The sequence below is a fragment of the Phoxinus phoxinus genome (assembly GCF_949152265.1).
Source record: "Phoxinus phoxinus genome assembly, chromosome: 6".
Classification (NCBI taxonomy): domain Eukaryota; kingdom Metazoa; phylum Chordata; class Actinopteri; order Cypriniformes; family Leuciscidae; genus Phoxinus; species Phoxinus phoxinus.
The window spans coordinates 42,016,575-42,037,871 of NC_136881.1; the positions used below are offsets into that span (position 1 = coordinate 42,016,575).

General features: G+C 37.2%; 3 protein-coding genes across 3 annotated transcripts; all 3 read right to left on the reverse strand.

Moving 5' to 3' along the window:
• Positions 1–441: 441 nt before the first annotated feature.
• On the reverse strand, positions 442–19,104 carry LOC307000564 (B-cell receptor CD22-like; the record flags this gene model as incomplete). Its single annotated transcript, XM_079616207.1, has 8 exons — positions 442–684; positions 893–952; positions 1,088–1,174; positions 1,418–1,463; positions 1,575–1,653; positions 16,383–16,640; positions 16,759–17,007; positions 19,080–19,104. The coding sequence occupies 8 exons, from the start codon at positions 19,102–19,104 to the stop codon at positions 658–660; spliced, it is 831 nt and encodes a 276-aa protein (XP_079472333.1). The 3' UTR covers positions 442–657.
• LOC307000236 (B-cell receptor CD22-like) lies at positions 1,787–12,031 on the reverse strand (the record flags this gene model as incomplete). The annotated part of the gene is made up of 6 exons (XM_079615671.1): positions 11,773–12,031; positions 11,623–11,677; positions 10,887–10,943; positions 8,125–8,460; positions 7,778–8,026; positions 1,787–2,064 (listed from the first exon to the last, which is right to left on the reverse strand). The coding sequence occupies exons 2-6, from the start codon at positions 11,669–11,671 to the stop codon at positions 1,787–1,789; spliced, it is 969 nt and encodes a 322-aa protein (XP_079471797.1). The 5' UTR covers positions 11,672–11,677; positions 11,773–12,031.
• On the reverse strand, positions 14,360–15,959 carry LOC306999719 (uncharacterized protein). Its single transcript, XM_079614619.1, has 4 exons — positions 15,875–15,959; positions 15,423–15,468; positions 14,903–15,134; positions 14,360–14,715 (listed from the first exon to the last, which is right to left on the reverse strand). Exons 1-3 carry the CDS (start codon positions 15,937–15,939, stop codon positions 14,904–14,906), a joined length of 342 nt encoding a protein of 113 aa, XP_079470745.1. The 5' UTR covers positions 15,940–15,959; the 3' UTR covers positions 14,360–14,715; position 14,903.
• Positions 19,105–21,297: the final 2,193 nt, after the last annotated feature.

Genomic DNA, 21,297 nt, shown 5'->3' on the forward strand with positions numbered 1-21,297 from the left:
CGAAACGGACTCAGACATGAAGGCATCGGGCGAAAAGGCATCGGACGAAACGGACTCAGACATGAAGGCATCGGGCGAAAAGGCATTGGACGAAACGGACTCAAACATAAAGGCATCGGGCGAAAAGGCATCGGACGAAACGGACTCAAACATAAAGGCATCGGGCGAAAAGGACTCAGGTGGAGTTTGGAGGTTTGCATTGCCCCGCCCCAAACTCCGCAATGCGAACCTCCAAACTCCACCTGAGTCCTTTTCGCCCGATGCCTTTATGTTTGAGTCCGTTTCGTCCGATGCCTTTTATATATAGCAATTTCTATGCCTTAATTAAATGTTACTCTAATTAAGTTGTAAGCACAGATTCGAAACAGAAAGTTGAATAGTCATACCTTTTTATCATTTAATGTTTTATTTGAAAAGGAATAAAGAGAAACATCTGTCGCATGGACCCTTTAATGCACAGATCAAATATATAAAATATTACAGAAACAACTCTAAACTCGTTTATCAATTACACATTGACTGTTTATTCATATCACATATAATCCATTGCCTTCAGCAAAATGGAAACTCTGAAGATGTGTATCATTTTTCACTGGTAGTTGTGATGTGGATGTGTCCAGTGATGGGACAACTGTTGAGTAAAGTTTAGCTTGTGCTTCATCTTACTGTGGTGTCTTGTTGCTGCTACAGAAATAAGACACACATTGATATAAATCAACACTTGAATTGGTACAAATAATCGGAGAAAAAAAATATTTCTGTCAGTGAATTGACTCATATAATCCATCTTGTAACAGAAAAACAAAACTGACTTTTGACTATTGATTGACTACTGAGGATATTTTCTTTCTTTATTGATGATATTGAGAAGACCTGAGGATCTCAAACTTACTGACAGATTCTCATATTCAGAAGAACCCGACTGGTGAACAGCAGGTCTGGGATGGACAGTCTATGGCAAAAACACATTGATTATTGATTATTTGACTTTTGAATGCACTTTTGTGCATCTGTGACGCCTTCTGTGTCGTGTCTGTGGCGCTTTTAAATTTCTTTTGCATTTGTATAGTTTTTATATTTCTCTTACTGTGAGTGTGTTGTACAGGTCAGATGATCTGGACTTGAGCTCAAGACCTGTATATGTGCCTTCACTGGGATCAGTTCTGGGACCGTTCTACAGGGAAACAGAGAGAAGCACCATCACCATTTTAAATTTTGAAGAAAAAAAAAAATGAATGTAAAAGATTCTAAATTGTTACATGACAATCAAAAGTGTAATCACTCCACTGTCTCTAAAACCATGTTCAATCCTGTGTTATATATATATATATATATATATATATATATATATATATATATATGTACAAAGAAGCTGTAATTGATTTCGTATCATTCTGTGGTTCTTTGGCCATCTCACCTCATACTCGTGTATTGCAGATCTACAGTTTATCCTTTTCTTCTGACTGAAAGAAACGGAAACATGTCATTTCATTGTTTTGTGTAAAATTAAAATGTACTTTTGCATTAGTCTAAAAGCAAATTATATTATTCTTTGTTGATACATTTTTATTTACATTGTATACAATACGATGGTGATGATGATGAATGCCTCTATGATCACTACCCAGACGAGCAAACCAGTAAAACGATGATCTAAAAGAGGGAGAATACCATATTTAAATCTACAAACTAAGAATGACACTAAGAAATTCTGTGGCGGGTTTAAACCAGAAAACGCAATAAATTTCACATCACAGAAAGATGTTTAGAGGATTTAATGTCACATTTACTGAACCATCATTAACTCACACATGATGTTTAAAGTCACAGGATCAGAGTATTTCTCTCCATGTTTATTGATGGACTTGCACTTGTATTCTCCACTGTCATCAGAGCTGATCTTTGAGATGCTGAAGTTTCTTCCAGATCCTACAATCGTTCCTCCTTTAATCCAGCTGATTTCTGCAGGAGGGTTTGAGTCACTGATGCAGTTCAGAGTCACTGAATCTCCCTCCACTATTACACCAGATGGACTGATGGACACTGAGACGCTTCTGGGAGGATCTATCACAGGAAAACATAGATATCTTTAACAATCACAGTAAATTTGTAAAGCAGAACTACAGCACTTTACGGACAAGAAGAGCTAAATAAACTTATCATTGCATCTAAACCAACAACATGTTTATTAGATCCAATACCCACTAAACTATTGAAAGAAGTGTTACCTGTAGTGGAAGAGCCTCTTCTCAATATCATTAACTTGTCTCTATCTTTAGGTCATGTTCCAAAAACATTCAAGCTGGCAGTTATAAAACCTCTCATAAAGAAACCACAACTAGATCCAAATAACCAAGCAAATTACAGACCCATTTCAAATCTTCCATTTATGTCTAAAATACTAGAAAAAGTTGTGTCCGCTCAATTGTGCTCTTTCTTGCAAGAAAACGATATCTATGAAAAGTTTCAGTCTGGATTCAGGCCGCACCATAGCACTGAAACTGCGCTCGTTAAAATTACAAATGATTTACTTTTAGCTTCGGACCAAGGCTGTATCTCAATACTAGTTTTACTCGATCTTAGTGCTGCGTTTGACACTATAGATCATAAAATACTCTTAGATCGCTTTCAAAATTACACGGGTGTTCAGGGACAGGCATTAGATCGTACCTATCAGACCGTTACCATTTTGTCCATTTAAATGGGGGAAAATTGAAAGATATCTTCAGTAAATTATGGAGTGCTGCAAGGATCTGTGTTAGGCCCTCTGCTATTCTCAATTTATATGCTGCCACTTGGTAATATTATAAGAAAACATGGAATTAGTTTCCACTGTTATGCTGATGACACTCAACTATTTCATCACGACCAGATGAAAACACTTAATTATCTAAATTGACAGAGTGTGTTAAAGATATAAAATATTGGATGACGTGTAATTTTCTTCTATTAAATTCAGATAAAACGGAGGTATTACTGATTGGTCCAACAAACTGCCCACAAAACCTCTTACAATATAACCTTAATCTTGAAGGATGTCCTGTTACTTTATCCTCTACAGTAAAAAAAATGTCAACGTCTTTGTCACAAAAGTCGTATGTTGAAAAGACGAAAATGTTGAAAAGCCAGAAAAATGTTGAAAAGCCAGAATGAGAGTTTTTATGCCGTATTTTTATGACGTGTTCTGCACGTGTTCTAGACGTTCATGGATCCTCCGTAAAAAATGTAAAACTAGTTCAAATGTGTCATTGTGGTAATTTTCAAAGTCATTCAAGGTCTCATTTAGACAATTTATACACTCTAAAAAATGCTGGGTTGTTTCAACCCAATTTTGGGTAAAATATGGACAAACCCAAACGTTGGGTTAAAAATATGGCTGTAACCCTGGGTTTTAGGCACCATGAAAGTGGTTTGGCTTTTAGCAGTGTTCATCGCCATTGTAACTCTTGCTCCACGGCTAACCTGGTCAGGTGATGTTCCAGGTAAGAGGTTGATAACCAAACTTGGACCAATCAGCTGTGAGCAAAGTGACACATGTCCGATACGATAATACCAAAGCAATAATCATGCTGTCTAATCAGCATCTTGATATGCCACACCTGTGAGGTGGATGGATTATCTTGGCAAAGGAGAAGTGCTCAATAACACAGATTTAGACCGTTTGTGAACAATATTTGAGAGAAATAGGCCTTATGTATACATAGAAAAAGTCTTAGATCTTTGAATTCAGCTCATGAAAAATTGGGACAAAAACAAAAGTGTTGCGTTTATAATTTTGTTCAGAGTAGCAAATTATTTTTAAAGACAAAATCATCTGGCTTTTAGTAATACTTATTTAGAATAATACATTTGTATGATTTAGATATTATTAATGTAATTATTATAACCTTAATCGATCACACGTGTACAATTTTAGTTCATCAATTATTATTACGCAGTTTAAATGAATAAATATATAAAGGTAATATAAATATGATTTAGAATCAATAGATGAAGCTATAAAATGACTACATGTGAGCTTAAATTTCAATTCTCTCGATACCTTTATCAACTGTATAAACTAACTTCACAACTTTTACTTGCACTGATATACAGTAGTGAGACTTTTTCTTTTAGTTGTCCTCTTTTATAGACAGCTATTTTCTTCTTGCTGTGTAAATTTGTTTAATTTCTTAACATTTTAATACTTTTATTTAATAAGTGAATTCTGCTGCTTCTCTCGCGAGAAATACATGTCAATGAGTTTTGAATGAGTTTCACTCTTTCTCAGCATGTGATTGGCTGTTTGCTGCTGATGTCACAGCTAAACTTCTAAATTCAGGATCAAAGCCTGAGTTGACAGAGAAAGTTGATGATCAGCATCATGGTACCAACAAAGCCTGGTTGGATTGGTTTGGTTTTGTCAACTCTAAACCAATCCTGCAACCTTGAGTTTGTTCAACTAGCTTCATGGTACAGACTCCAGGTGTTGTCAACTTATTGTTGATGACGAAATCATCATAACATGAGCATTAAATGTTGTGTTTTTAATTTTGATGTAGTTAATATTTGGCATTTATAGCTGCCAAAACCGATCATTATAATGCTAATAATGCAATACTGCACTTTTCTGAAGTTGGATGTAAAGTTTTGAGCATGTGTACCATCTAGTCACACACAGACATCAATATTTTGCATATAAATCACAACAACGGTGACAATCAAAACAAAAAGGTTTCATGCTGCAATGCATGATAAGTGGCTTTATAGTACAAAACTCATCCCTGATTCCAATGCTGTTTTTTTTTTGATTACCACTGTTGTGATTCATATGAATAATATTGCTATAAATGCCAAATATAAACCCATAATTAAAAACGCAACATTGGATGCTCGTTGTGTGATTATTTTGTCCTGATCAACAAGGCGCTGATAACAACTGATTCATTTTGACTTACAAACACACTACAGTAGCCAAAGAAAATTAATACAAGAAGTGTTTGGTGACTTCAAATTGATGCTAAGTTGTCTGAAGGGGTGATTGGTTTCTTATATTTTCATGATTTTTGGACAAACACACACTGTCTGGTAGTTGCTTTACAATTACAGATGGACATTATATTGAAATAAATGTCAATTTTAATTTAATGCATCCTGGGAGTTTTTATTTGGTCTAGAAACAGTACACTGTTAGACCTTACAGTGTTTTTTTTACAGTAAAATACTGGCAACACTGTTGCCAGTAATTTACTGTTAATTGTACAGTTCTTTACTGTAATCTACAGTATTTTACTGTAATATACAGTTTGTTACTGTAAAATGCACTAAATTAAAACTTGAGTTAAAACTAATTTCACTTGCAGAAACCGACTGCCTTAATTGACCAACTGTCATTTAAATTCGTGTGAGTGAGTAATTCCTTGGTGAAAATAAAGCAAACAATGGCGGTAGATGACTTATTAAATTATTTATACCGATAGTACGATCGTCTGCTCTATACTTAGCCTACCCAGGACAGCTGCTGACAAAAAGTGGAGCTCTTTTTTTGGATTATTGGATTTACATCAGAAGAAGAAGAACGCGATTTGAAGACAAGAAAGATTTTAAGGTAAGAAATAATTCTGAATTATATTAGTTGGTGTTATTGTTGCATAAACTTCACATTGCAGTCAAAATGTTGCTCGATGCTTCAGTGAATGTTCTCTGTACGCGCTGTGTGTTTGAGTCGTTCGCGCTGTGTGTTTGAGTCGTTCGCGCTGTGTGTTTGAGTCGTTCGCGCTGTGTGTTTGAAATAGAGGATGGATACCCGAGCCCACATCAGCGCGATAAGGCATTAGAACACCTAAATGTAAAAAATTTAAAACAGCTTATTATGTATGTAGCCAATGTGCCAGATGCTTTCACTTGATGCAAACGTTCGTTTTTGTGATTAAAATACATGTAAAATATTACAATAACCTGTCTTCCTGTGTGCGGAAATTTGTTTATGTAGCCGTGACAACGGAACACGAGCATGCGCGCCTGTGTTAAGAGCGCTTGTTGCTCCGTGCGCGCACTATTGTTATTATTATTTTATGCAGCCCTGCACGTATATACCTACAAGGCACAACAAACCTGGTGTTCATTATATATATATATATATATATATATATATATATATATATATATATATATATATATATATATATATATATATATATATATTTATGTGTGTGTGTGTGTGTGTGTGTGTGTGTGTGTGTGTGTATTTTGTACATTTTAAAAAGCAATTTTAACCAGAACAAATCTAAAATGTAGGCTATTCCTAAAATCGTGCAGCCCTATCAAGTTTCTCTTGATATCAGCATGTTCACAGCTTTTTTTTTATTTTATTTTTTTTACGTACCAGTCCTGCTGACGTCAACATGAGCAGAACATGGTGAAGTGAAAATTCAAACATCTTGGAAATGAGGTATGTACTATGTTTCAGAAATGGCACAAATGTGTGTGACTGGGTAAGTCTCCGTCTTTAGTTCAGTGTGTTAAATTATGTGCTTTTTTTTGCCATTTTGTTGTGTATCTTTGGATTATGTTGTGTTGTAAATAAATCCAAACAATCAAAAAGCCATTATTTTTTAAATCTCCTCATTCTTTGTGCAAGGTTCCTCATAATGAAAGTGCCTGAGAGCTCCTAATAGGGCCATTATGGGAGGCTCTTTGTCTCTCTCAGGTGTGAAACACTCAATATTCATGGGGTGGTTTACGCCTACTCGCATAAAAGCTTTCTTACACAAGACATGTCTTACAAATTTGAAATCAATATATTGTCTGATCTGAATGAGTAGTCAGGATGATTTTCACATAGTTTTGGAGCAAATATTCTAGGCTACGTGATACAATTTTCAAAAGTCTTGTGAATAAATAATCAGTTTGGGTTTCATGACCTTATTTCAGTGACACTTTTTTTGTTTATTCACAAACCACGCATAAATGTTATCATCTCAAAACTACAAACTTTTTACATACATGCTGCTGACATATTATTGTAGCAGAGTTTGTGCTGAATGCAGTGTTAAGACTTTAGCCATGACAATGTCACAAGTAACAGAAATAAGCACAAATGTCAGAGCATGTCAGAACACCTCCAGGACCCAGAAAACCCCTCAGACCCCAGAGGGTTAATATTAGATTTTCATTGGCTGCTATAATTTTGTGTTTATAAAGCTTATTGTTGTAGCAAAAAAGATAAGAGAAAACCAGATCAGTTTAATGATGACGACAAACATCATTATGTAATTGCCTGAATCCCTGATCTTATAAAGTGTTGATTAATATGTCTAGTGTTTTTATAATGTTTAGTGTTCATAATGGAACCCGTTTGATTTTTCATCATGAAATCTAGCAGTGTTGTTAATTAAATATAAAGGATTTTAAAAACATTTAGTGCATTAAGCTTTTTCTTTATTTTGCAGTTTTGCTAAATATTTCTTTTTCGAATAGCCTGAAAAAACCACCTCATGCGAGCGTAAAAAACTTGTTTGCGATAAATGGGAGTTTTTGTGAAATTGATGTTTCCATTGGGCATATTTTCAATTCGCAATTTCAATTTGCGCAATTGGATGGAAACGCGGCTATTGATAACATCTGCTTAATAACTAGTTTACAATGTAACATTTTAAATGTACAGCTTTATGGTTTAATGGAAAATACATTAAATGCAATAAATGCAGGGTATGGTTATTGATGCATTTAAAAATGTTTTTAGCAGCCCTTCTGATCTGTATAAATTTCTTATAAACTAAATAAAATAGATACTCACACATCACATTGAGGTAAACAGCAGGAGAGATGTGAGTGTGTCCGTCTACAGCACAGCTATATCTGCCTGAATCCTCTCTTCTGACTGGATTGAGGGAGAGTTTGTTACTGAAGTTACTCTCAGTTAATATCTTCAGTGAGTTTCTGTACCAGATGAATGTTGCTCTGTCAGTCAGAGCGCAGCTGCTTTTACATGTCAGAGTGACTGAATCTCCCTCTGTCACTCTCTCAGGAGACTCCACCTGAAGATCTGAACACAACACACACATTATATCTAGTGCTGCTGTCACACACTCATTATTATTCCACATAATGCACAGAAGAAGAGATAAACCTCACCAAACTCACCTGTGACAGTAAGATTCACTCCTGGATAACCAGTCCATTTCTTATCAGTTATATTAGTGATGAATCTGAAATAGTACATGTGTGAATCCTTCAGTGTCACATGACTCAGTCTGACGGTGCAGTTCTGCTGTTTATCTCCCAGATACTGAAGCCTCTGACTGTATTCAGGGTCATTAGACAGATCGTTTACCAGTGTATTGGTCCAGAACACTGTCTTGATCTGATGTCCAGTAGGGTATGTATAAGTGCAGTTCATTATCACTGTTGAGTCCTTTAGTGCACAGATGTGTGAAGGACTGTAACTCACACTCAAACCATCCCTCTGGCTACAAACTCCTGAAACAAACATTAAAGGGATAGTTCACACAAAAGACGATTGTTTCATAAATACTGATCCCTCGTGGAGGGGGGGGAGAGAGAGAGAGAGAGAGAGAGAGAGAGAGAGAGAGAGAGAGAGAGAGAGAGAGAGAGAGAGAGGGAGAGGGAGAGAGAGAGAGAGAGAGAGAGAGAGAGAGAGAGAGAGAGAGAGAGAGAGAGAGAGAGAGAGAGAGAGAGAGAGATGATCCAGATGCAAGCACAAGTTTATTTGAGAAACACACACAGATAATCCAGTCCAAGAACAAGAGAATAATCCACTCAGAAGCCAGGGGAGCAACAACAGGAACACACAAACAGAAGCAATGACCGATAAACAACTGATGCACAAAGGTTTATATACACAGGGTCAGAGGTTTATATACACATAGGTATATATACACATAGGTTTATATACACAGGTTAACAAGGGGATGATGAGTAACAGGAGTTGGTGATTGATGTCATGGGAACTAATGAGCGTAACTATGGTGACAAACAAGGAAAAACAGGAACCAAAAGTGAACACAGAAACAACGGAGAACTTATAATATACTTCAACATAAAAGTCCTACACACACAAGACACCCCAGCAAACACAGGACGTCAATGTGACGTCAGGAAGACGTTGGACTCCAACTAATCCAACGTCTGTCAGACGTCATATTTTGGTTGAAAATTAAAGTCAGGTTGACGTCTAAACCCAACGTTTGTTTGACGTCAAGCTCCAACGTCAGACAGTTGTTGAATTGTAGTTGGAATAAGCACCGCAAAAAAAAGTGACATATATGGCAGCACATTAAATCTGTGAAGATCTCAGCAGAGGAGGAGTCAACAACTCAAACATTACCAGCTTATTACTAACCAGATTTACTTTATTTAATTCCCGTTTTAATGAAATCAATAGTTGTATTTTAAAGTCACCGTGATGGTGGTTAGCCTTTAGTTGGACTCTTGATCCTTAATTTTTAAATATTCAATTTTCTTGGGCTGCCAAAACGGTGTATATACAGTACATTTGTTGTGGCAAAAAAGCTTAGAGGAAATAAAATCAGGTGATGTTGAATGTTCAATGATGATGAAATCATCAACTTGTAATTGCCTGAATCACTGATTTGTGTGTAATTTTTAATTTTATAAGACTTGTGCTTTTAGTTTTCTTTTTATTAATTTTTTACCATGGAAGCCATCTAATTTTACAGCTTGAGTGCAAGATTGTTGATCAGACAATATAAAGGAACATCTTTAAAACATTTAGTATATTCATCTCTTTCTTCTACATTATAACCAAGCCATCAACAATCAGTGTATGACTCTCAACAGTGGTGACAATCAATTAAATGCTTCATGCTGCAGTGCATGCTGGGTACCACCAATCAAAACTCACCCATATCTCCCAGCATGCATTGCGGCATTAATAAATTATGCAGCTGGATTTTTTTGTAGCTTGGTTTATGCTCAGAGTTTATCTGATTATTGGATATTTTGTTTGATTGTCACCATTGTTGAGATTCATACACTGTTTCTTGATTTCTGTGTGCGTCTAAGTCAGGGGTAGGGAACGTCGGTCCTGGAGAGCCATAGCCCTGCAGAGTTTAGCTCCAACCCTGAAAAAACCTCACCTGATTGTAGCCTTAATGATCCTAAAGACATTGATTAGCTGGTTCAGGTGTGTTTGATTAGGGTTGAAACTAAACTCTGCAGGGCTATGGCTCTCCAGAGCTCTCCCTACCCCTGGTCTAAGTAATGCCATAGATTAAACGTTTTTGTGCACTAAATAGTTTTTAAAAATAAGTTTATTACTTGATAAACAACACTGCTAGATATGCCATAAAATCAAAATAATTATATTATGAATAAAACTAAATTAAAACTTCAAGCCCTACACAATCTAAGCATTAGACACTTAATAAGATCAGGGATTCAGGAAATTACACAATGATATCCATGTCATCATCATCACCTGATCTCATTGCTTTTTTATCTACAACAATTATGCTTTATACCCACACAGTTATAGCAGCCACACAAAATGTTACATTTTAGAATAAAGGGTCAAGACCACAACTAAATCAAACGCTAACCACCATCATGGTGACTTTAAAATACAAAATAATGATTTCATTAAAACGGAAATTAAATAAAGTAAATCTGGTTAGTTTTAAGTGAAGCTGGTAATAAGTGTACGGCCATGCATTTCACCTTTTGGTTTGGTTTATTCCAACCAAAATTAATTCATCATTATTGATGCTTCTATTTATATTGTACATTCATTTCAGGGAGAATAATTATCTGAAGTGAAAGGGGTTTTAACAGCGGATTCAACGACTGAAGACCCGTGATTTGAAAGAAAGACTTTGAAAAAAGATTAAAGAACAATAAAATATTCTCCAGCAGGAGCGACTCACCGTGAATCATGATCAGAAACACCAAAGGAAGAGGCAGAGCCATTATCAGTGACATCACTACAAGAACAATAATACAGTATCACACAGTTGATCCGAATCCCGGGCCTGTTTCAGAAAGGAAGTTAAGTGAAAACTCTGAGTATGTTAACCCTGATATGAGGGAAACTCTGGGTTTCCCGTTTCAGAATGGGAGGTATATCAAACCCGAGAAAGCAGAGTAAGTCAAGCCCGTTTCTGAAAGAGAGGTAACTTATACTCAGAGTCAGTTACCATGGTAACTTACTCTGTGAACCTAACCTGGTCGGGAGCAGGTTTTCTTCGGTAAACCCAGAGTTTCTTGCGGCCTCCTCCCCTTTTTTAAAGAGGAAGCGGTGTTTAAACACCTCATTCATTTTTTTTGTACATTTATTCTTTGCTGTTTTTACCGCTGTTTTAAAAAAAAAATTAATAAGATGAAGTCCTTAACTGACAACTGAAAATACAGTAGATTAGAGTTACATCATGTAGTTCTAAACAAATTCTACAGAATTAAACTGTGACATTTACTGAAAATCACTGATGTGGGGGAGTATGTCCGTTTTTACTTAGATATAAACTTCGATTCTATAGGCTACTCCACATAAAAATGTGAATGCGTAGATTGTCTGATGTATAGACACATACTATTAACATTTGGTTGACTACACTTTATAACACTATTTGTCATAATTTCTGGTGTATTGAGTAGGCTACTTACAACTGGGGTTCTGTTGGGACAGGAGGCTCCAAAAGACAGATATTACCATCAGAATCTGTTGGGACCAATGAAAAACCCAACCCAAAGTAAAATAAATGGAAATATCAAAAATACCCTATATAAAAAATAACACATATGTAGACCTCTTACATTTTATAAAGGCAATTGGATCTCCGGGAGTGACTGGCTCTGATGAAGTCCCTCCAGAAATTCCCTCAGCCAAAAATGCTGCTGCACTGGATGCTATTAATGCTATTTAGTAAAGTCAGGTATACACCCATGATATGCTCAAGCCTTACCTTATTGAATTATGTTTTTATATTTCATTTTCAGCTGCTGCCACATTCTTTTAATGCCTGCAGGATTGCACCTAGCCTACATGCAAATTAAAATTAGGTTGAATAACATGTTCTTCCAGTTTCACCTCTGATATTATAACAGTTACTCTAAAATAGTTATTAATTACTACAGTAACTACAAATGACATCTTCAAAAGTGTAATTAGATTAATGTAATAATTACTATCTTTAGAAAGTATTGGTATACTTATTACTTATTACTAAATCCCATATCAACTTCAACCACTTGAAAAATACAAGGAGAGACAAGAAACTGCACTTTTAATACTTTCAAATGAACAATATACAATTGCATGAATTATTCTTAAATTGACCAAAGTGTGTAGAGGGCGAAGGTTACATTAAAAATATACCTTATAAAAATGTATGTTAAATGCACTATTGTTTTATACACTGTAATACTCGGATTTGCGGGTCTTTAGGAATTCGTGCTTACCGAGTATTATGCGTGGGTTATTGGCTATTTTCTGGATCTGTCGTGATCACTGGATAGAGGAGTCAGAACAAATCTTCTGTGCTCAGAACTCAGTGTTTATTTCAACATTTCTCATAACTATCACTCTACATCGTTCCACGAGATTACATCGTGCACTTCTCCATTTATATCCTCTCTCTTCCTCTCTCCTCCCCTTCTCACGTTTTTCTTTTTCTTACACTCGCGATATCTCGCGTACCATCTAACTTTATTTAAAGCTTCCCATTTAAATTCTTACAATTGTTCTGTAGTCTATGCAGTAGCCTATTTAATGTAATTACTTCAGATTTGCTTTTAAATTGCAGAAGAATTAAGAGTAATCCCTTTAATTCAATTACAATATTTAGATTACTTGGTAATTAATTAAACCCAACACAGTATAACAGTAATTCCTCTATTTTGTCTGGCGCTGTTGCCATGGTGACTCATGATATCTGCGCTCCATTGATAATGCCTTTTTATAGTTGTGGCGCACGCGCTCAACTCAGAGTCAGTCAACTTAAAGTTGATTGAACTAACTAATTTCCGCTGATCTGTAACCGAAAACTCAGAGTTTCCCATCTCAGAGTTGGTTGAACCTCATTATTGAAACAGGCCCCTGGTCCTGGACGATCCCCAGCATGTCTCCTAAATCAAGCACACCTTATTCAATTCATCAGCTCGTTATTAAAGGCTCGCAGACCTTAGATAAGTGTGTCAGATAAGAGAGACATCAAACATGTACAATACTGGGGATCCTCAAGGACCAGGATTGGGAACCAAAGGTATAACACACACACTGAGCATTATAAAAACAATCTTTAGCTTTAAAAACATTTCCATAAATAATGTTTCATTGAGAATATGTCCAATTGATTATAGGTCAGTGGTTTCTACCACATTATTATTCTGACTATATTCACACAGTAACCAGCGTAACTCTTACCGTGTTCTGGTGAATCCAGCAGGCGTTATACTGATGAATTTCTCGTGGTTAACAGTGATTATTTTAAAATGCTTTCACAGACAGAACATGTTTCTTCCTCTTTCTTTACTCATGCCCACACAAGCAACTTTAGACAACTTTATATCATGATCCAATGGCATGTATTGATATAAAAAAAGTAATTAAACCCAGAATGTTTAACAATATGAAGAAGTTTGTCCACCACTTTGATTGGTCTTCTACAAAGATTTATTAACATATAGGACGTACTTATAGCTTCACTTTTTTTTTAACTAAGTTTTTATAGCCTTTCTTCCTGGAAACATTTTCTGAAGAATTATTGAGGAAGACACTCAAGATAGGAACCAACCAAAACTGGATGTCGACACTTTGACCGCGGACAAGTTGTATTTTGACATTGAGAATTGGCGAAAATAATAGAGACAGGAAGTGGTGGGCAGTAGAGGTGGGTGGGACAGGAAATGACCTCATCCAGAATCAGTTCACCCACACATAAGCACCAGCCCGTAATGAAGAACACATGCAAGGCCCAATGTGGCATGTACGTCATCGATCAAAAGTAATTCTTAGCTAATATTGCTTAATACAAAGTCCTTAAAAGGACATGGAGATTCTAAAGTTTGAGATGGTGGGACAAATTATATTTCAATCCTCGCAAAAGGGAATGCAAAGGATTTAAGAGAAAACGCAAAAGCATTGAAACATAATTTGCATAAAACATAAACACGATTGACCTCGTCTTAACACACGTACACACAAGTTGCTCTACAAATAATCATCACTGGTGACTTTAATAGACTGAGGTGTTCAGCAAGCTTTCATTTTATCCACTGTTGCACATTTTCAGAGTTTGTTAGAATGGCCAAAATATTAATATTACCCCAGCCATCACATATGGTAAGTTATTCTGAGTTTAGGTCTAATGAACCAGAAATGACCACACACAAGCTTGAATTTGGTGAAACTGATGTTTTTTTTTTATTTGCTTACAGAAACACATGAAGTCAAAAGTTCAAATGACCAACAAATTACCAAGCCAGTGACATCACAAATGTTTTTAGTCTCACTAAACAGTGTGTTGTTGGTTCTTGGCTCTTTCCCGTTGTATTCTGCTCTTGTAATGAGAAAAGGATCACAGACATCTATTTACCTGATGTACTGAATAATAAATGAATGAATTAGCATGCTAAATTGACAGCACTACTCTCAGAATATTGTTTCGTTGTTTTGGTCTTTGTCTTCATGACGGCTCATTTACTCATTTGACACGGCTGTAGATCACAGAAGCATCTTCAGTCTGCACATTTGATAGCCTAAAAACATCAAATAAAACAATCATGTCATGTATCAGAATACATGATGATAAAAGTCATTAAAAAAGTCAGATGTTTCTGAAACATCAGTGGGACAAAGTTATTAACATAAAAGTTACATGAGGGTGAGTAGATGGCAAATGTTTTATTTTTGCGTGAACTGTCTCTTTAAGCTCGTTCTTCTCACCTCAGGACAGAGTCAGGCTGACGAATCCTGATATTGTCGTAGTGGCTTTCCTTCTCCTCTGCACTCTTCTTTCTGTGATGTTGGACCCGTACTGGATCTCCTCAGTATCTCTGCATTCAGGAGCATCTCTTCTGGGTTTGCTGGAAGTAACACTGGCGTACTGAGCGTCATCACAATCGGCTGATTCAGAAACACGAACGTCTCTCTCTGTTACGGTAGAGTACAGATTGTCCTGAAACGGAAGAAAATGAAATATTTATCATTCACATTTAAAGGCTGTTCACACAGAACACGTTTTTCCATTGCAGTGTGACACTTTTCCATAGTTTTTCTATGTATACATGTGCTAGACCGACATGTTTGACCCGACGCTTAAATTAAAAGGCGGTAAACTTTTAAAAACACATCTCTAGACTTTCTGGGGTTTTTTTGTCTCTCGTTCCACTGACTTGTCTCTCACGTTTTGTGTGAATAACTCTGTCTAACTAGACTATTCACATGTTGTGTCTGAAAGATGTACCTGTTTTTCGGTGAGGTCTTCAGCTCTAGTACCTCTTCGTTTTCTCCTGATTTAACAGATATTAAATGGTAAATGGACTGCATTTATATAGCGCTTTAACAGACCCATGGCCACCAAAGCACTTTACATATTGCCTCACATTCACCCTTTCATTCATTCATTCACTGACGGCGGTGTCAGTCATGCAAGGCGCCATCCAGCTCGTCGGGAGCAGCTGGGGTTAGGTGTGGACACCTCAACACTTGGTCAGGTGGAACCAGGGATAGAACCACCAACCTTCCAGTTTGTAGAACACCTACATGAACCACTGAGCCACTTTTAGCCACCAAATTTTAAGCTGCATTTTAAAGATTAATTACTAATCACATTACATGAGGCATATCCACCTGCACTAGTCTGAAAGTGAATTACAATCACTTACTGTAATTGAGAATGATTTTAATCAAACTTACTTTATAAACAGAATGATGATGATGACGATGAAGAAGAATCCTAAACATGCCACTGTGATCCCCATCCAGACATGCCAGCCAGGACCACGATGTTCTGAAAGATGAAGAATTTGAGTTAAGATCAAAGCTACACAACTGCCTTGAACCCTTTATAAAATTAAAGCTTCACCTGTGACAGTTACAGCGTCTGATCTCTGAGATCCATGTTGATTGTGAGCCTGACAGTAGAAGCGTCCACTCTGTAGTGCACTGAACCTCTGTCCAGATCCAACAGCTGAGGCTTCATTCTCCTTAAACCAGCTGAAGTTCAGAGCCGGAGGGTTTGAGTCACTGATGCAGTTCAGAGTCACTGAATCTCCCGCCCAAATCTGACCAGACTGCATGATGGACACTGAGATGTTCCTGGGAGGGTCTAAAAACATCCAAAAGAAACTCTATATTCATGTTTTACGATTGTTAATCCACTAATTTGTTTGTTACAACAGATACTGAATCATCATTAACTCACACATGATGTTTAAAGTCACAGCATCAGAGTATTTCTCTCCATGTTCATTGATGGACTTGCACTTGTATTCTCCACTGTCATCAGAGCTGATCTTTGAGATGCTGAAGATTCTTCCAGATCCTACAAACTTTCTTCCTTTAAACCAGCTGAAGTTCAGAGCCGAAGGGTTTGAGTCACTGATGCAGTTCAGAGTCACTGAATCTCCCTCCACTATTACACCAGATGGACTGATGGACACTGAAACCTTCCTGGGAGAGTCTAATAATAATCATCAGATAAAATAAAAAAAATCATATTACACATTTTTTAAATAACTAATATGAACTGAATTTTTAAAAACAGAAAATTAGCATCTTATGTTTTATCATAAACTCACACATGATGTTTAAAGTCACAGTATTAGAGTATTTATCTCTGTGTTCATTGATGGACTTGCACTTGTATTCTCCACTGTCATCAGAGCTGATCTTTGAGATGCTGAAGATTCTTCCAGATCCTACAATCGTTCCTCCTTTAAACCAGCTGATGTTCAGAGCCGGAGGGTTTGAGTCACTGATGCAGTTCAGAGTCACTGCATCTCCCTCCACTATTACACCAGATGGACTGATGGAGATCACAGGAATCACTGGAGGATAAACAGGAGAGATATAAAGTATCACCTGTCACCGACCCCACGGAAGCACTTCTATTTCTGTTCGTACGTATAGATTGTAGAGGCAGAATTTAGCATAAACAACATAACTCTATGGATCCTTGTGTCAAAAGGTCATGTCACTTATTAAAAAATATCCAAAACGAAAAACACAGTACTTTTTTTGTGTGTGTGTGTCTGTGTGTGTGTGTGTGTGTGTGTGTGTGTGTGTGTGTGTGTGATCAATAAATCAATAAATAATTTCTGGGTAGATTACTTACAAACTATAATCAGCAGGGCTGGGCGATAAATCGATTTTATCGATTAACTCGAATGTGTAGTGTACATCGATGTGTTTGAATGAAAATCGATTTTCTCTATAATATCCGCCGACGCTTCCCTTTGGGCTCCCGTAGTTCCGAACGGGCTCAACGCATTTGCCATAGAGCTACACAAACAACATGGCAAATGAACAAGACCGCGGCTGCACAAGCACACCCTCCAAAAACATTTACAAACTGAATCTGCAGAGCTGCCAACTCTCACGCATTCACCGTGAGACTCACGCAGTTGTCACTTTCCACTCGCTCTCACGCCACACATCCATTTCTCACGCAGAGAAAATCGCGAAGCAAAGAGAGGACACTATAGTAACAGATGACCGGTTCACGTGCCGCTTGAACGGAGATCTGTCTGCGTCGCGATCTGTCACGTCACATTTAAAAGCACCAAAACGGTGTTTATTGTTTGAATTTTGTAATTAAATTGACAGAATCTGAGAGCTGAGAATTTTTTTTATATCAATAGTACCGTAAACCTTCTCTGTCAGTGCTGTAAAAAATAAAAACATAGATTTTATTTATATTTAATTAATAAAAATGAGGCAACAGATTACAAGCAATATTATTAATTAAATTTAACAAATTAGAATTGAGTAATAATTAATCAAATTAATTCATTAAATGTTAACCATTTAAAATGAGTAAAAATTACAAAATATATGTTATTGCCAACATTGAAGACACCTGATGTTAACAAGCAGAATCACTGAAGGAGAAAACCATAATTAAAGTCACCATTATGGAGATGAGTGTGTGTTTTAGTTGGGCTCTTGACCCTTAAATTAATAACTTTAAGTTTTGTTTGGCTGCTGTGCATGAGTTATAATAGCCAGATGAACAAACGATGATCTGATGTTGTTGGTTGTGTTTTAAAATGATCATTATTTCACAATCATTTGACCTGAATCACTGAACTCAAATGGAGTCCAATTTGTGACTCAAGTTAACTTTATTAACTATAGAAGTACTGGCCTTGTACACCATAATATTATTAACTTTTACAATGTAATCCAAATAATTTCTAAAAAGTTTATCTTGTACAAAAAAAAAAAAAACAGACATCATGAATCAGCCTGTGAATCTCAACAATGGTGACATTTATAAAGCATGTTGCAGTGCATTCTGGGTTGCACCAATCAAAACTCATTCATGGCTCCCATCATGTATTGCTGCATGAATAAATAATGAGCTTATGATCAGAGGTTGTCACCATTGCTGAGATTCATACGCTAAATCTTGATGTATGTGTGCGCCTAAAAAAAAAAACACATATATTTTTTATTATTATTGATTTGATCATTTGGATTTCATTGAAAAGGCTAATAATATTATGCAGCTAGAATTAATAAAATAAATTTAACTCTTGGTTATTCTCTGTATTTAAACCCTGTGTCTTGTTTCAGTGTTTGTGGGCTCTTGTCGTTGTAATGTTGTTTGTTCTGTTTCTGTTCCCGAGTTTTAAGTCTGTTTTGAGTTTATTTATTAAAGCAGTTGCACTTAGATCCTGCTTTCTCCTTGATTTAGCCTGCTTCATTACAGAAGAACCCACCAACACTGAAACAAGACACAGGGTTTAAATACAGAGAACAAGCTAAACAAGATAACAAGGGGGCGTGGCTAATCTGAAACACCTGGGGAAACTAATCAACATGACAGGGAACTGCAAAACATGGGACAAGACAGGGGAACACAGGTTGAAATCATAACAAAATGTTACATTTTCACTGTTTACAAAGGCAGGGCCTGCCATCTTGGCTTGTTGTTTCTGATTGCACTTTATATAATTAAATAAAGCTAAAACTTGTTTTGAACAATTTATTTGTCATCTGTTGATTGATTTTAAATAGGGGGGGGACTGAACCAGCTTCAACCAGCTGTTGAGTCGTAGTTTACCGAGGATTACTGAGGGTCTCAAAAAGAACCGAATGAGCCTGATCAACCAACTGTCGAAGTTTGCAGAGGATTACAGAGGACTCAAAAAGAACCGAATGAGCCGGTTCAACCAACTGTCGAAGTTTGCAGAGGATTACAGAGGACTCAAAAAGAACCGAATGAGCCGGTTCAACCAACTGTCGAAGTTTGCAGAGGATTACAGAGGACTCAAAAAGAACCGAATGAGCCTGATCAACCAACTGTCAAAGTTTGCAGAGGATTACAGAGGACTCAAAAAGAACCGAATAAGCCTGATCAACCAACTGTCGAAGTTTGCAGAGGATTACAGATGACTCAAAAAGAACCGAATGAGCCGGTTCAACCAACTGTCGAAGTTTGCAGAGGATTACAGAGGACTCAAAAAGAACCGAATGAGCCTGATCAACCAACTGTCAAAGTTTGCAGAGGATTACAGAGGACTCAAAAAGAACCGAATAAGCCTGATCAACCAACTGTCGAAGTTTGCAGAGGATTACAGAGGACTCAAAAAGAACCGAATGAGCCGGTTCAACCAACTGTCGAAGTTTGCAGAGGATTACAGAGGACTCAAAAAAAACCGAATGAGCCTGATCAACCAGCTGTCAAAGTTTGCAGAGGATTACAGAGGACTCGAAAAGAACCGAATGAGCCGGTTCAACCAACTGTCGAAGTTTGCAGAGGATTACAGAGGACTCAAAAAGAACCGAATGAGCCGGTTCAACCAACTGTTGAAGTTTGCAGAGGATTACAGAGGACTCAAAAAGAACCGAATGAGCCTGATCAACCAACTGTCGAAGTTTGCAGAGGATTACAGAGGACTCAAAAAGAACCGAATGAGCCTGATCAACCAACTGTCGAAGTTTGCAGAGGATTACAGAGGACTCAAAAAGAACCGAATGAGCCTGATCAACCAACTGCTGAAGTTTGCAGAGGATTACAGAGGACTCAAAAAGACCCGAATGAGCCTGATCAACCAACTGCTGAAGTTTGCAGAGGATTACAGAGGACTCAAAAAGAACCGAATGAGCCTGATCAACCAACTGTCGAAGTTTGCAGAGGATTACTGAGGACTCAAAAAGAACCGAATGAGCCTGATCAACCAACTACCGAAGTTTGCAGAGGATTACAGAGGACTCAAAAAGACCCGAATGAGCCGGTTCAACCAACTGTCGAGTTGAAGTTTACAGAGGATTACAGAGGACTCAAAAAGAACCGAATGAGCCTGATCAACCAACTGTCGAAGTTTTCCGAGTATTACAGAGGACTCGAAAAGACCTGAATTAACCTGATCAACCAACTGTCGAAGTTTGCAGAGGATTACAGAGGACTCAAAAAGAACCGAATGAGCCTGATCAACCAACTGTCGAAGTTTGCAGAGGATTACAGAGGACTCAAAAAGAACCGAATGAGCCTGATCAACCAGCTGCTGAAGTTTGCAGAGGATTACAGAGGACTCAAAAAGAACCGAATGAGCCGGTTCAACCAACTGTCGAAGTTTGCAGAGGATTACAGAGGACTCAAAAAGAACCGAATGAGCCTGATCAAACAACTGTCGAAGTTTGCAGAGGATTACAGAGGACTCAAAATGACCTGAATGAGCCGGTTCAACCAACTGTCGAAGTTTTCTGAGTATTACAGAGGACTCGAAAAGACCTGAATTAACCTGATCAAACAACTGTCGAAGTTTGCAGAGGATTACTGAGGACTCAAAAGACCCGAATGAGACGGTTCAAATAACTGTCAAGTTGAAGTTTGCCGAGGATTACAGATGACTCAAAAAGAACCGAATGAGCCGATTCAACCAACTGTCGAAGTTTGCAGAGGATTACAGAGGACTCGAAAAGAACCGAATGAGCCTGATCAACCAACTGTCGAAGTTTGCAGAGGATTACTGAGGACTCAAAAAGAACCGAATGAGCCTGATCCACCAACTGTCGAAGTTTGCAGAGGATTACAGAGGACTCAAAAAGAACCGAATGAGCCGGTTCAACCAACTGTCGAAGTTTGCAGAGGATTACAGAGGACTCAAAAA